The 13938-nt window shown below is 43.1% G+C and overlaps 1 protein-coding gene across 1 annotated transcript in view; it reads right to left on the bottom strand.

Annotated features, from left to right (window-relative positions):
* MEGF11 (multiple EGF like domains 11) overlaps positions 1-13938 on the bottom strand; it is a 277439-nt gene that overhangs the window by 101990 nt on the left and 161511 nt on the right. Inside the window, exon 10 of the mRNA XM_043523817.1 lies at positions 7394-7606. Coding sequence (XP_043379752.1) covers positions 7394-7606 — 213 coding nt within the window. The remainder of the gene's footprint in view (positions 1-7393; positions 7607-13938) is intronic.

A 13938-nucleotide genomic window follows, 5' to 3' on the forward strand; every position in this document is an offset into this window, starting at 1 on the left:
GTAGAAAATTCCAAGTCAAATATCTGCCAGAGTTAGATTATAAACTACAAAAAAGCTAAAATTTGCTCAGGGCAGCTATAAAAGGCAGGAAATGTCTGGCTGAAGGTGACACGATGCCAACCTGTCACAGGCATTCAGAAACCTGCAAAGAGCAGATGATTTCACACACCGTGGCATTTGCTCTTTTCCCCCCATTCAAATCAATGTGAGTTTTGGCACAGACATCAATGGGGGCCTTACATAAACGGCAGTATTTAGGCACAGTATGGTCAGTTTAGGATGGGCAGGGGCTCGGAACAATTTGAAGGTAACAATAAACTAAAGGAGGAGGAGATCACTGTGTAGTGATCAGAGAGAAAAGGAGCTCTGAACAGAATCCCTTCCAAGCCTCCTGGCACAGAGGTGAGTGACTACAGGACAGAACCTTTCAGAAAGAGCAGCTAAACCAGACAGAGGGAAAGTAGGTGGGGAAAACTTTTCTCTTGCAGAAAAGACCATGTCTGGAATCCTCAGCTACATCAAATGGGCTCAGCACAGCCACGGTCCTGAAGCTGTGCACAGGGCTGGAATCAACGGGAGTCCTGGGACAAATTCTTCGCTGTGCAGAGAGGCGAGCCAGGGCCTCTGTGAGTGTGACACAACAGAACTCTCTAGGGTACCTGAATGCTGAATAGTGGGTGTTTCCAATAGCCATGAAGGGCCATTTCTGGCAGCAGAAAGGGGCCAAAGTATAAATAAAAATCAAGCTGCAAGGGCCAGATTGTGCCTGGTCCTTGAGCAGATCCCCAGGTGGGTAGGGGACAAGCATCCTTCTTCCCTTTGTCCCTGCACCGCCTCCCCCACTACCATGGAGCAGCCAGTGGGCACCTCCTTGTACTTCCCCACCACTTCCTCCTCTCTGTGCAGAAACTGCTCCTCCTCGCTCCCCCTGGGGCACTCGCCATGCAAAGGGGGCATGACCATCACCTTGCCTTTCCTCTACACTGACCAGTGAAGCCAACTGGATGCAGAGGGTGTTACAGGCTCCAGGGGATGAGCTTCTCCTGGGTGCTCCACTATGGGGAGAAGTGGGAGCTTCTTCTCGGGGAAGCACTATGCTCCTTCCGCCTCCGCACCATTAGACTATGGTGCCTTAATGGCACCTTCTGGCCCTAGGGTAGAGAGAAGAGGAATAACTTTGCAACAAGTGAGGATTTCCTCTCCTAGTCTCGAAGGTAAAATGTATAGAGAGAGAAAATCCTAGGAATCTTCTTCCTGGTTCCTACCAATCCAGGCTCTATTTATGGTTTATAGTTACTTGTTGGCATGGCTGGACTGAATGGGTTTCTTCGTAGCTATACCATTAATATCCTCTGTGTTCATTTTAAAGGTAACCTCATAAAGCCTGGCTTGTGAGCCTATTTTATGCTCTCATTGGTAGAAGAGATTAGTTACATATTGTTGTGACTAAGAATCACCACATTTTGCGACTGTCATATGTTTCATCATAAATAGTGTTTTACTGACTAATTAAAACAATTCATCAGCCTAATGAACCACCAGCCATGAAATTCTTCTGACAAAGCATCCCCCTGAAATGATGGTTGCTCACACAGCACCTCTTAACATTTAGATAAAAATAATAAAAGCTCATTTTTTCTCCCTGTGCATCTATTCATCATTATCTAATGGGAGCAGAAAGCCAAACATTAAAGGAATATTTCTGAAGAGGATTTTTTTTTCGTTTCTTTGGTTTTGTTTCTACTGCACGTATTGTAGGGTTTCACCAGTGCGGCATCTGTTGTCTAAATTAAATCTTTCAAAAATAATATATGATCACAGCAGTTTGAATCAGTCTATGACAATTCAATTGAAAATACTCTACCCCGTAAGCATTTCTGCTTGAAGGCTGGCTCTTTTATCAAATAGGACAGCTTTTTTGCATGGGATGCAGGCTATTTATTAAGGGCAAAATTAATCCTAACACCCACAACAAAGCTAGCATAAACTGGCATTGTGCAGGGAGCTGCAAAAGAGTTGGGGGGATGGAATCTGCCCCCAGGCCCACTAGCAGGGGTTTGGAAGCACTGTCACCCTTCCATGGAGCCAATTCTATTTCCAGACTAGAAGAGGGCAACGATCTTGCACATGCAAGACAGAAGCTTGTGGCCTCTAGATTCATATAATTAGCCTTTTCTACCAAAGTCCCAGCATACTAGTGAAATTAGACTGTTTTTTTTCTTCAGGCCCGGCACTCGTACTGCTTAGGATTCTTCGAAAGGTATGGTCTGTATGTTCCATTAAAGAGTGCTGTTACCAGAGAACCAGGAAAATTCTCTAAATAAAACTCTGAGCTTTATGGTATCTTTTTTATATTCTGTAGAAGTAGAAACAGTAGGTCAACATCCCATAGAGATACAGTGCACTGAAACATAACATTAATCTTTGATAGCCAGGTTGTATTGATGGACAGACTTACTCATGGACTTAGATTGGCTTCTATGCCAGATGTCAGAAAACCTGAGTTCTCTTCCTGATTCTGCCACCATTATTACAAGACCTTGGTCAAGTCACTTACCCTCTCCCTGCATCTCAATTTTTCCACCTGTAAAATGGGATAATGATGCCCTTTGAGATTTATAATTGATAGCACCATACAAGTATTGAGATATTATTACAGAGACTCTGGTACTTGTAAAAAATACCACTGCATTCTAATGTCAGTAGAGTTACATAAAAATCTAAATGAAACCCCTTGTCATGAAAACAGAGAGATTTAGGAATCTCCTTTTCTGTTTCTTCTTCTTTGTATAAGCATTCTGTACAAATCCAGTCAATGTGTAAACTTAACTATATATAGAATTTAGTGAATTTAATTCACCACATACAGTAGGTCAAGGTGATACAGTTTTAGATTTTAGACACTGGAAGGTACAAGTTTTAAAGTAAGGCACAGGTAATTCCACTAACAATCAGATAGATGTGCATAATTCTTCCCTCCCCATTTTGAAAATGCCCCCTTCAAGCCCATCTGTCTACATTACGTTCTGACAGCCTGATGGATAACATGTAAAAGAAGTTTCTCCCTGCCAGCCAATAAGCTGAAATTAAGAAACACAAACAATACAGACAATCCAATGGGCTGGTAAGGGAACACAAGACCTGCAGACGAATCAGAGAAGGCAATCTCACTAACATCTGCTTTTCAATCTCTTGCAGCAAGGGGGCGTTCATTTGCCCTCATGCTCTTACAACACCTTGCCACGTGTGCTTCTATGTTAAACCACGTCTTATCAAATAGGATTACTTAAAATGTACCCCCATGTTAGGAAGGAGAGATGTGGAAGAGATAGAATGAATGCAAAGGGCCAACCGTGTCCCTGGCACGAGGCCCAAGTAGCCAGGCTGGGGGCACGGGAGAAATGGAAATGGGGAGTGGTCTACCCTCAGACACAGCATAACAGTGGAGTTGCTCTGGGGCTGCTAGTGCAGACCACAGTTTAGAACAGTCTCCTCTGCTCCTGCACTCCCATGTAAAAGCTGTACATTTTCCCCACCCTGTTATTTTGCTATAGTTAACATCAGCTCGACTCCTATTAATTATTTGCTGCAATTTTCTATTGTTGGTGCCCTCCCCCTCTCAATTTCCCTTTAAGAAATATTTTTTAGGGTACATCTACACTGCAATCATGGGGTGTGACTGCAGCTCATGTAGACAAACCCCAACCAGTGTTAATCTAGCTAGCAGAGCAGTGAAGACACAGAAGCATTGGCTTCAGCATGGGTTAGCCATATGAGTAATGACTCAGGGTTCCAGGTGGGCTCATACATGTGAGCTGAAGCACAAGGAGCCACAGTTCCCTTCTTGCTCTGCCTTTGCTGGTGGGGACAAACGTTTGCTGCTGGCCCATGCTAGCAGTAAATTGCTAACCCTCATTGCTGGCTCAGCTGCACTGGCCAGCTAGTTGGGAAGATGAAACCAAGATTTCACCCATCTCCTGGGCATAAGGGAATAAGCCCTTTGTATTCACCTGCTCTCAATGTCCAGGTAGACACTAGGCAGGAGTGGGGGTTCTTACACCTTTACATTCCTCTGCCTCCTTGGGTATACAGTTCAAGTCACAATCGAGCCTTTTATACTTAGTGCTGGGATTGGCTGAAACCCTGTACGGAAGTTCTCAGAATGCCTTGGTGCAGGAATTATTGGGCCTTTGTTATGCAGGAGGCTAGACTAGATGATCATAAATGGTCCCCCCTCAGGCTTTATAATCTCTGATTCTGTGAAAAGCTGATCTTGTATTTCAAATCATGTTCTCCCCGCCTCCCCCGCAAAAAGCTACAGTTTAAGCTAGTTGTCCAAGGACTGAACTGAAAAGGACAAAACCACTGACAGAAAAAGAAGCCGGCCTCTCCCTCCATCCTATCCAGTGGTTAATAACATTATCCCAGATCGTTAAGGTCTCAAAACAAACTAGCCATCAGCTTTTAATGGCATTTTTGGAAAGCAGATGGCTGTCAGAAACTGAGTCATTTTGGAAGCCAGCAGCCCCAGGAGAGAGAAAATCTGGGTAAGGAATGCACTGCATGGGACCAAGTAGGAAGTCTGTACAAAGAGTTGTTCAAAATATGGAATGTCTTTGGAGAAGGTCATTTCCTATCAGCTCAGACACTCCTTGGCTCAGAAATTGACAGGATTCTGCAGAGTTCATTGAAAAGTGGAAGGCTGAAATACCACACATGAATGAAAGAACATTTACTGCTCTACAGCTTGCTGATATCTCTCTGTTCCACAACAGTGGTGATAAGATGCAGGGAAAAAACAGATTATTATCAATGGAGAGACTAGACTCATTTATTAAGGAGAGCGAGATATCATCTTGAGCAGAGGCTGCTGCAAGTGAAGCTGATGGGGCAGTGATGGAAGGAAAGGCATCGGAAGCACTGGCTGGGCAGCAACCAAGAGCAGATCAGCTGTAGAAAGTAACTAACTATTACAGGGGATCAAAGCTAAGAGGGGCCTTGATCCACCAACATTTAGAGTCTCTCTAAAAACATGTGCCCTAGCCCTCCTTGACACACTGTTCATCCTAGCCCGTCCCCACGCAATGCGGGTTCTTCCAGCCAGCGCAACCAGCCATCCCAAAAGGATCTTCCTTCTACTCCCTCAGAGTGTGCTCATCTTTCTTACACTCCTGGCTGAGTCCTTCATCTTCCTCCATGGGAGGTGGGTGAACTCCCCATTCGGCAAAGCTAGCCCCCTGCCCCGCCCGTTCTGCCTGAGCCGCCCCCACCCCTGCAGCAGCGCCGGCCCAACCCCTCGGCTGCTGGCCAGATGGCCGGCCCAAGCACTGTCCCGAGCACTGTGCTGCCAGCCAGCCCGTCCACAGGCCCAAGCCGCCCCTGGACGCTGGCCTGAGCCCTTAGCTCCAGGCCGCAGGCTGGAACTGAGCCCCTGCCAGCTTCAAGGGAGAGGGAAAGCGAGGGCAGGGGCTTGGGGTGCAGGCATGGCCTGGATTAGGGGAGGCTTAGCCTCCCCTGGACTACGATACCCACTGCCCACGTCTTCCTCGCAAGTGAGATAGCCCTGACCACTCCAGCCGGCAACTGAGCCAACAGCAATCAAGTGGACCTGCACCTCTGCCGGCTGTTCTGCCTCATGACTACACTCAGCCTTCCTCTGAATCAGGATCCGGCCTTAACCCGTGGTGTCTAACTCTCAGCTATACACGCCTAGCACTCTTATTCACGGCAGTAGCTTCCATTATGTTATATAAAATACTTGTGAGCCCGGTCTTAGCAGGTGCAGAGTCTCCTTAGGGGCAAACTACACAGTGCAAGCAACTATTTCACTGGGGAGCGCACCTGTAATTGCTGCTCTGCTCAGAGTGATGGAGGTTTTAAGTAACCCATAGCTGCTACACTAAAAGTGCCAAATCTCAGTGTCGCAAAGTCTTAACACTCACAATTGAGCTATTCCACATGTGCTGCTTGCATATATAATTAAGGAGTAAGTATTTGTGTCTTAGCAGACTGCAAGATAGGTCGGTCAGCAGCAGCAGTCAGGTCTCCACCAGTCTGGTTTAAAATTGAAGAATGTCCCTATCAAAGGCACGTTTGCTTGAGCATCAATTATCCCTATCTCTTTATGAAACCTACAAAACCCTGGCCTGGCTGTGAACGTTTAACAGTAAGGGATGTGAAATCAGGATCAGAGCAGGAGGGAGAGTAAAAAAATCCCTTTCATTTAACAGTCCAAGCTCCTACATTATCCTGTTCTATTGTTGCCTGGTAGAAAGGTGTCAACATACAATGGCGTTAGTCTGGCAGATGAAGAGCCCTATTCTGAGCACTTCCTGCTAGGTGTTCAGTAACATCCACTGAAATCAATTGGGAGCGACAGGCGCACAGCATCTCGCATGAATTTAGTGGTCCGAACCTCGCAGGATTGGGTCTTAAACGAAGCAAAAAGGAATAAAAAATTAAGATCTGACCTTTTCAGTGAGGTTTATTCCATTTCAAGTACCCTTCCCTGATAATTATTTTCTTGAATATTTTACATATACACGTACTAAACGAAGAGCAAAAATAGGCACATATGAGAAGGGGAGATAAGTCTATTTTGACAATGTTGACTTCATTAGAATGCTGGAGAGTGACTGGGGGATATTGATTTACGTCTATTTATACATCTGCCTCAAGTGTTTTCAACAAGGTAATTTGCCATGAGACATAAGATGAAGCAAATTAGGTTTCATTTTGCAACTCTGTTTGGAGTGCGTAGACTCAACAAGAAATTCCACGTCATAAACCGAGTCTGTGAGATGGAAGTTAGTAAAATCTCTCTGTTTTTTGAACTTCTGACTTTTTTTTAAAATACAAAATATTTTTTACTGAAAATTTAAAAATGAAGAGATCAGTATCATGATGTTATCCACCCAATCTTTGCAAAGCTTTTATCCTTCTGATGCTCTAGGTGATGAATAAAACATGTTGTTGGCATCCTTTCATCTGCGAGAGATGGTGGGAATTGCAGCCTAAGATGTAGATGGTTTGCAATGTCTATAAAAGGGGTAGGCATATCTATAAAGGGCCTCATATTACAGCCTTTACTTGTGCAAGTAATCCTGACTTACATGAGAAAGGGTTATAGGACTGAGACGTAAGTCAGAATGTTCAGGACTTCAGTGGGACTACTCATCTTCCTAAAGTTAGGCCAGGGCTTAAGTCTTGTGCTGAACTGGGACTTAAGATTTCCTGTAGTCACTCAAATCAAAGAAATAATTCACAGGAGTTGGATTGGGCCCTAAGGAAAACTGCTGGGAGAAAGGGATGGAGTCAAATACAGATTTTTTCTCAATGCTTTCTTACTTGTATCTATTAGTCCCGCTCCTAGTAGAAAGTATGACGTACATACCTGAGAGTGTTGGTAATATTACAAGGACATTTCTTGTGGCATTTTAGGCCATAAAGCCCTTCTGGACACATTCTTTCTTGGCAACGAATCCCTTTAAACCCAGGGTCGCACATACATGCTCCGTTTACGTGGTAACACTTTGCACCATTTTGACAGTCACATTTTTGAGTGCACTGAAAGCCGTATGTCCCAATAGGACACTCCTCTTGACACCTGCAAAGAAATATGTGAGATCTGATGAAATCCAAATGTTAAATAGAGGCTAGTCCGTTTATGACTTTTCCAAGGGAATATTGTGGCTGATATATTAAGCATAAAATCATACCTCATTTATTTAAGTAATGTACTGAACAAATGAAATCATTGAGGTGATGTGTTATCTTGAACATGTAAATTGCTGCTAACCTAAAGTGTATTTAATCTCTGTCCAGTTAAATTTCACAGTATTTACACAAGTGTTAACAAAGTGACTGCGCTATCACTTCCTCAATAATTACATTCAGAAAGCATGAACAATTTGATACACAATTAGCTACTTTCTTGAAAGAAAGTCATCTATATTTGCTTTCTTCTCATTTTCAAAGCACTACACACTTCCTTAAATGTGTACCACACACTCGGAATGCTAATCAGGACTGAAAAATAAGCATGATCAATTAAGCAATATTAAGAATAATGTGCTACAACAAAGAATGATTTTATTTTCCTTTTATGCTGCTTTTGCACCTGTTTTATATCAAAAGTGAATCTGGCCCCTTGTCTGGTTACATATTGTGACAAAGTTCCTCACCTGCCTTGGTGGGTCCTGCGCTTATTGGTGGATTTGCTTGCCTCAGAGGTTCACGGCAGCCCTCAGTTTGGCCACTTTTGTGGCTCAAATCTGCCGTTCACTCAGTTAGCCTCTTCGCTGGCCAGCATGGGGAAAGGAAGAAGAACAATCCCCGCAGTCTCTGCTGATCCATCTAGTGGATCGGGGAACAGGCCAGAGACCTTCCCCTCTGGTGAAACCCACTGTCCAGTTCAACTCCTCCTGTATCAAGTAGGGAGTTGGAGGAATGGAGGGATGGGGGGAACCTCCGGGTTCCAGGCCAGGGCCCTGTGGAATGCAGCTGTCAACAGTGGCTCCTGTAACAGCTGCGTGACAGCTACAACTCCCTGGGCTACTTCCCCATGGCCTCTTCCCAACACCTTCTTTATTCTCACCACAGGACCTTCCTCCTGATGTCTGATAATGCTTGTACTTCTCAGTCTTCCAACAGTACGCCTTCTCAGTCTCTTGCACTTCTTGCTCCCAGCTCCTCGCACGCACCACAAACTGAAGTGAGCTCCTTTTTAAACCCAGGTGCCATGATTAGTCTGCCTTAATTGATTCTAGCAGCTTCTTGATTGGCTGCAGGTGTTCTAATCAGCCTGTCTGCCTTAATTCTTTCCAGAAAGTTCCTGATTGTTCTGGAACCTTCCCTGCTACCTTACCCAGGGAAAAGGGACCTACTTAACCTGGGGCTAATATATCTGCCTTCTATCACTCTCCTGTAGCCATCTGGCCTGATCCTGTCACAATATGTACTGTCTAGCTACAGTAGTTTGAACCTAAAAACCTCTTTTCATTTATTATTACAGCGATGGTCACTAGCACAAAACCTCAGACAGACAGTTTTCACCCTCAATGTAGCTTCTTTTCCAGAATTACCAACATTTGTAATACCTGATACACACAAAAACAGAACCCCATGAACAGTATATACAGATTTGTTTATCTGAGCACCTTTCCTGTTATATTTCAAATATTTCCCTACTGGATGATTTATGAAATGTTGGGCCAATACATTCTGAACAGTCTGTTTCACAGTGCTGTGCAAAGCAATCCAAGAGATCCCATTTCCTAGTTGAAAAGGCGAATAAAAGTCCTAGAAAATGGAACTCTTTCTATGCCTGGTGCAGCTTGATGGTTTCCAAATTTTACAAGGTATTAGTACCTCAGTTTACATGATTCATCATGAAGCACAACTATGCTTTATTCGTTTAAAAACCCAATTCCCTTATCTCATGGATACCAGATATTAGAAACAGCCTATGAGCATTAATTTAATCCCAGGCATTGATTAAAATGTATACTGTAAATACAGTGAAGAGAGGTGAGTGTTAAATGTCTTTTTGCAGGTCACTTCACAGCTGGCATGTGAGAGTTAATATGTAAAAGATTAAAGTACAACGCAAGCCTAGCAAATTGAAATGAACACGCTCAATACATAAGAAGAGAAATCACGGTTGCAGTTTTGCTAACAACAAATAAAGTAAGTAAAAAAGCCCAGCTACTGATTTAATTACAGCCTGTTTCACCATGGCTGTTGTTGCATTGTTCAAGTTCAGACTTGGGAGCCAAAGTTAGAGGAACATGTGGAAAAAATGGCAGCGAATGAGCTCTAAGAGTCACCCTGAGCTAACTATTGGCTGCTAGCTTTGCTGTCCTCAGTGCAGTCCAACTGCGGAGTAATAGCCAACACGGAATCATGGGAATAGGACTGAAACACTTAAAACAAATGAAATGCAATGAATGCATTAAGATGTCTTATGTTTCCGTTGCCACATGCAGCTCTACTAGTGAGCAGGAGTCTACTGTACTCAACAAGATGAATGCACAGTCGATGGTGCACTATATCATTCTATATTTATAGAAGATGAAGCATTACATAGAAGGGAAAAAAGCATCTGGAAATGAAATATTGACGACTTAATCCATTTACATAATTAGCCATTTTCTACTAACAATTTAACCAACTTATTTATTTGGAGATCAAGCAGCTACTGCTAATGAATTTTATAAGAAGAATACTAATAACAATTCCTCTGGAACATAAGGATAATCACAGCAGGAATTAGCTTTCTACTGAAACATCCTTCCTTAGCAACATATCAATCTAATGTGTCCATAACACCATTAACAACCAGATACATTGCTCAATTAAATTACAAAATGAGCTGCTAAGCCCTAGTTGTGTTTCTTGTTTAATTTACATTGCTTTCTGCCTATCTGGGGAGACTCGCATTATAATTTCTACTGAACTTTAATATGTTCTACAATTATTTGGGCTGGGAGAATATGGCTGTCACCTGTAGAATTAATGGAAGCAATTTCACAAAATATTAAACATAAGACAGCCTGTTTAACAGAAGAAAATATTACAAGCACCTACAATATTTTCCAATATGAGTGCTCGGAATGGTTCTGATGGAAGAATGATGCCTCTGTTTTCTTTACAAGGATCACATTTTTGTACAACAGACAACGTTATCTGAAATACACTTAAAAACTGTGGAGATCACTGTTTTCATAGCTATGAAATATTTATACAAACAAAGCAAGAGAAGAGGTTTACTTATTCTATCATAACAAATGTAGTATTTATCCTATTAAGATTCAATCTATCGGCTCAATGGCGAGACGGAAAACCCAGCTAAACTGCTAGATTCACTTTGTTGCTGTTGTCAGCCACAGAATTTTCATACTTTTATTTCCAGCATCCAGATGTGCTTTTGCTACTATTCCATTCAAATAATTTACAATACAGACATTTACATGGGCGCTTAAGTCATTTTAGTTCAGCACAAAGCTATCTGGGACTATCAATAGTGCTTGTCAATTTGCTGTAGGTAAGTAGCGTGGTCCCACTTCCCAGAAAGCAGGGAGTGAACAAAAAGTGACAATTACACTTCTACAGGCTTTTTTGTCTTTGTTAAGTCCACAAAATATTTATCTAACTATATGTCATTATGTGTCTTACAGGACTCCAAACAGTATATTGCTATTTACAAACAATTAAAAAGGGACATCGGCAGATAATCAAAATCTAGTAAAAATGATTTTACAATATCTAATATGAACAGAAATATTCTCCTGATTTTAAAAGAATGTCAAAGAAAATACTGTTTTGTTTGGAAACAATATTCCCCTGCTGCGGCTGCAATGTATATTGTAGCATTATGATAATATATGAGACCCGGAAAGGAAAATGGACTATAGCCCGAAAATGAATCTGACTTGTTTGTCCTATTGTCCCAGCTGAGTGAAATCACAGCATTAATAGGTAAAATAATTTAGGTTTGTTAAATATTGAGCCTGCTCCTGCTGCCATTAAAGTCAATGGGAGATTTACCATTAACTAGCTGTAGTTAAGAAGAGGTAAAAGAAGTGTACCCATCTTAAGAACAAACGTTTACAGATGAAATCCTGTCCTCACTGAAGTCAATCGCAAAGCTCTTCAATGACTTCAGTGGGGACAGGATTTTACCCACCGATAAGATAATTCTTTTGGGCTTCCCACAAACTTTGCAGGGTTCATCTAAATTGAGGAGTCTTAAATAGGGGGTGGGAATCGCCAGGCTGCTCCCAGCGTCTCTTGCTGCTAGAGAAGTGGAGTGTGAAAGTCTATGCATATTGGCTTTGAAAACAGATGAATCTCCTTTTCTCTTATTCTTCTCCTATTCTCTGCTTCCCTTTGGGATACTCTCACTTCCTGTGACCCCCCTTCTTCTGTCCTTCGTGTCTATTTTGCTCCTCACAGCCCCCAGTCCAGCAAATAACGTAAGCATCTGAGCAGTTCCATCAGGCCCTACTTACTTAGAAGCTTTGACTGGATTGGGGCCCATATTCACACCTTTCTATCCCCCTTACTTGCCCATTTTCCATTGTTACACCTTCCAGTTGGCCCCTATTATTTCCTCTCTCTCTCCTCTGAGATCCCACCTCCTTCCAGGGGCCACATCCTTCTTATTTACACACACACGCACACACACCCTTCAAAGACCTTCTATTTCCTTTTTCGCCCATGAGGCCTGCAACTTTTCTCCCACTCTCCATCCCATACTACACTGCTAGCCCTCTAAAGCTCAACCTGTGCACCCTCCTCTGTCCCTCCCCACATCGCTAGGCTCCCCCCTTTCCATTCCCTGGCTCTGTGAGTTGCTGCCAAGAGCATGGGCAAACTCGATCCCTTCTTCCTTTGCCCGCTGCTTGCTGTCTCCTCTTCCAAATCCACAAGGGACTGTTTCTGCTCCTGTTGCTGCATGCGCTCTGTGCATGTTGGGGAGCAGTTCCCTTTATTTCTCACCCCCTCCTGCCAGCTCCCTGGAGCGGAGCCGGCTCCTTTGCTGCACCATCCCCCCTTGTGTCTGGGGGCCGTACTGGGAACAGAGTGAAGGAACTGACCCAGAGGTCGGCTGCTAGCTGGGAGCTCATGACTGTTCTAGCAATGTTGAGTCTCCTACAGACCCAGGGCTTGCAACTAGCAAACCAGGGGCCCTAGAGTCTTTGGCTGCACAGGCCCCAAAACCAGTCCTTCGTAGCTGAGGCTAAGTATGCAAAGAGCTTCTGATTTCAGGCACAATCACCATGATAGACACTCAGCCCTGGCGATCACTTTTCATTGGAAAGCTATCTCCATAATTAAAAGAAAGTTAAAGCTAAGATTAGCCATGACATTTAAAGGCTCCCCCAAACTCAAGGGGCACTGGCTTTGTGCCATGAAGGTCCCAACCACCAGCTTTGTAAAAGGCGCTGTTGTAATAACTGGGGATTTTCCTTAAAGCAATGTTCCCTAGAATGACTTCTACTTCCATCTGTTTTACCTAGCTGCAGTTGCCATTTGACATATTTCCCAAAGCAAATACTGGCATCGGTGATATGAAGACACGTGATTTCAAGAGAAGTCTCATGGTTGTGACACAGCAGAATGGCCTTCTAAATGTAAGTGTAGCATTTAGGGCTGGTTTGCTTGTGTCCTTTGAATAGCTGACAGTTACACAAATAAAGACAAAAGGAAGTAAGACACTCCAACAAACTCTAAACTTCCTTATGCACTAGGGCAGGGGCTCTCAACCTTTCCAGACTACTGTACCTCTTTCAGGCGTCTGATCTGTCTTGCATACCCCCAAGTTACACCTCACTTAAAAACGGCTGGCTTACAAAATCAGACACAAAAATACAAGCGTCACAGCTCATTATTACTGAAACATTGCTGATGTTCTCACTTTTACCATAGAATTATAAAATAAATCAACTGGAACATAAATGTTGTGCTAACATTTCAGTGTATAGTATATAGAGCCGTATAAACAAGTCATTGTCTGTATGAAATTTTAGTTTGTGCCAACTTTGCTAGTGAATTTTATGTAGCCTGTTGTAAAACCCGGCAAATACTAGATGAGTTGATGTACCTCCTGGAAGACCTCTGCGTCCCCCACATACCCCTGGTTGAGAACCACTGCACTAGGGATAAAATTCAGTGGGCTATCACTTAAGATGGACTTAAGTGATGTACAGGCCCTCTGAATATACTTCAATGAAGTCGCTTAATCCAAGACAGCCTTGTAAAACAATATCATCCTTTCTGATCATATTAAGGCTGCTCCTCTAGTTTATAAATGTTGAGGATTTATCACTTTTTGCTGGTGTCAGAGACTGCAGCAACCCAGATGGGAAAGGAGGGACATATTAAACTGCTGCATTGCTTACTCTTGAGGATATTAATTTGTATAAATATGGTTCA

The sequence above is a fragment of the Chelonia mydas genome, chromosome 10, assembly GCF_015237465.2.
Source record: "Chelonia mydas isolate rCheMyd1 chromosome 10, rCheMyd1.pri.v2, whole genome shotgun sequence".
Lineage (NCBI taxonomy): Eukaryota > Metazoa > Chordata > Testudines > Cheloniidae > Chelonia > Chelonia mydas.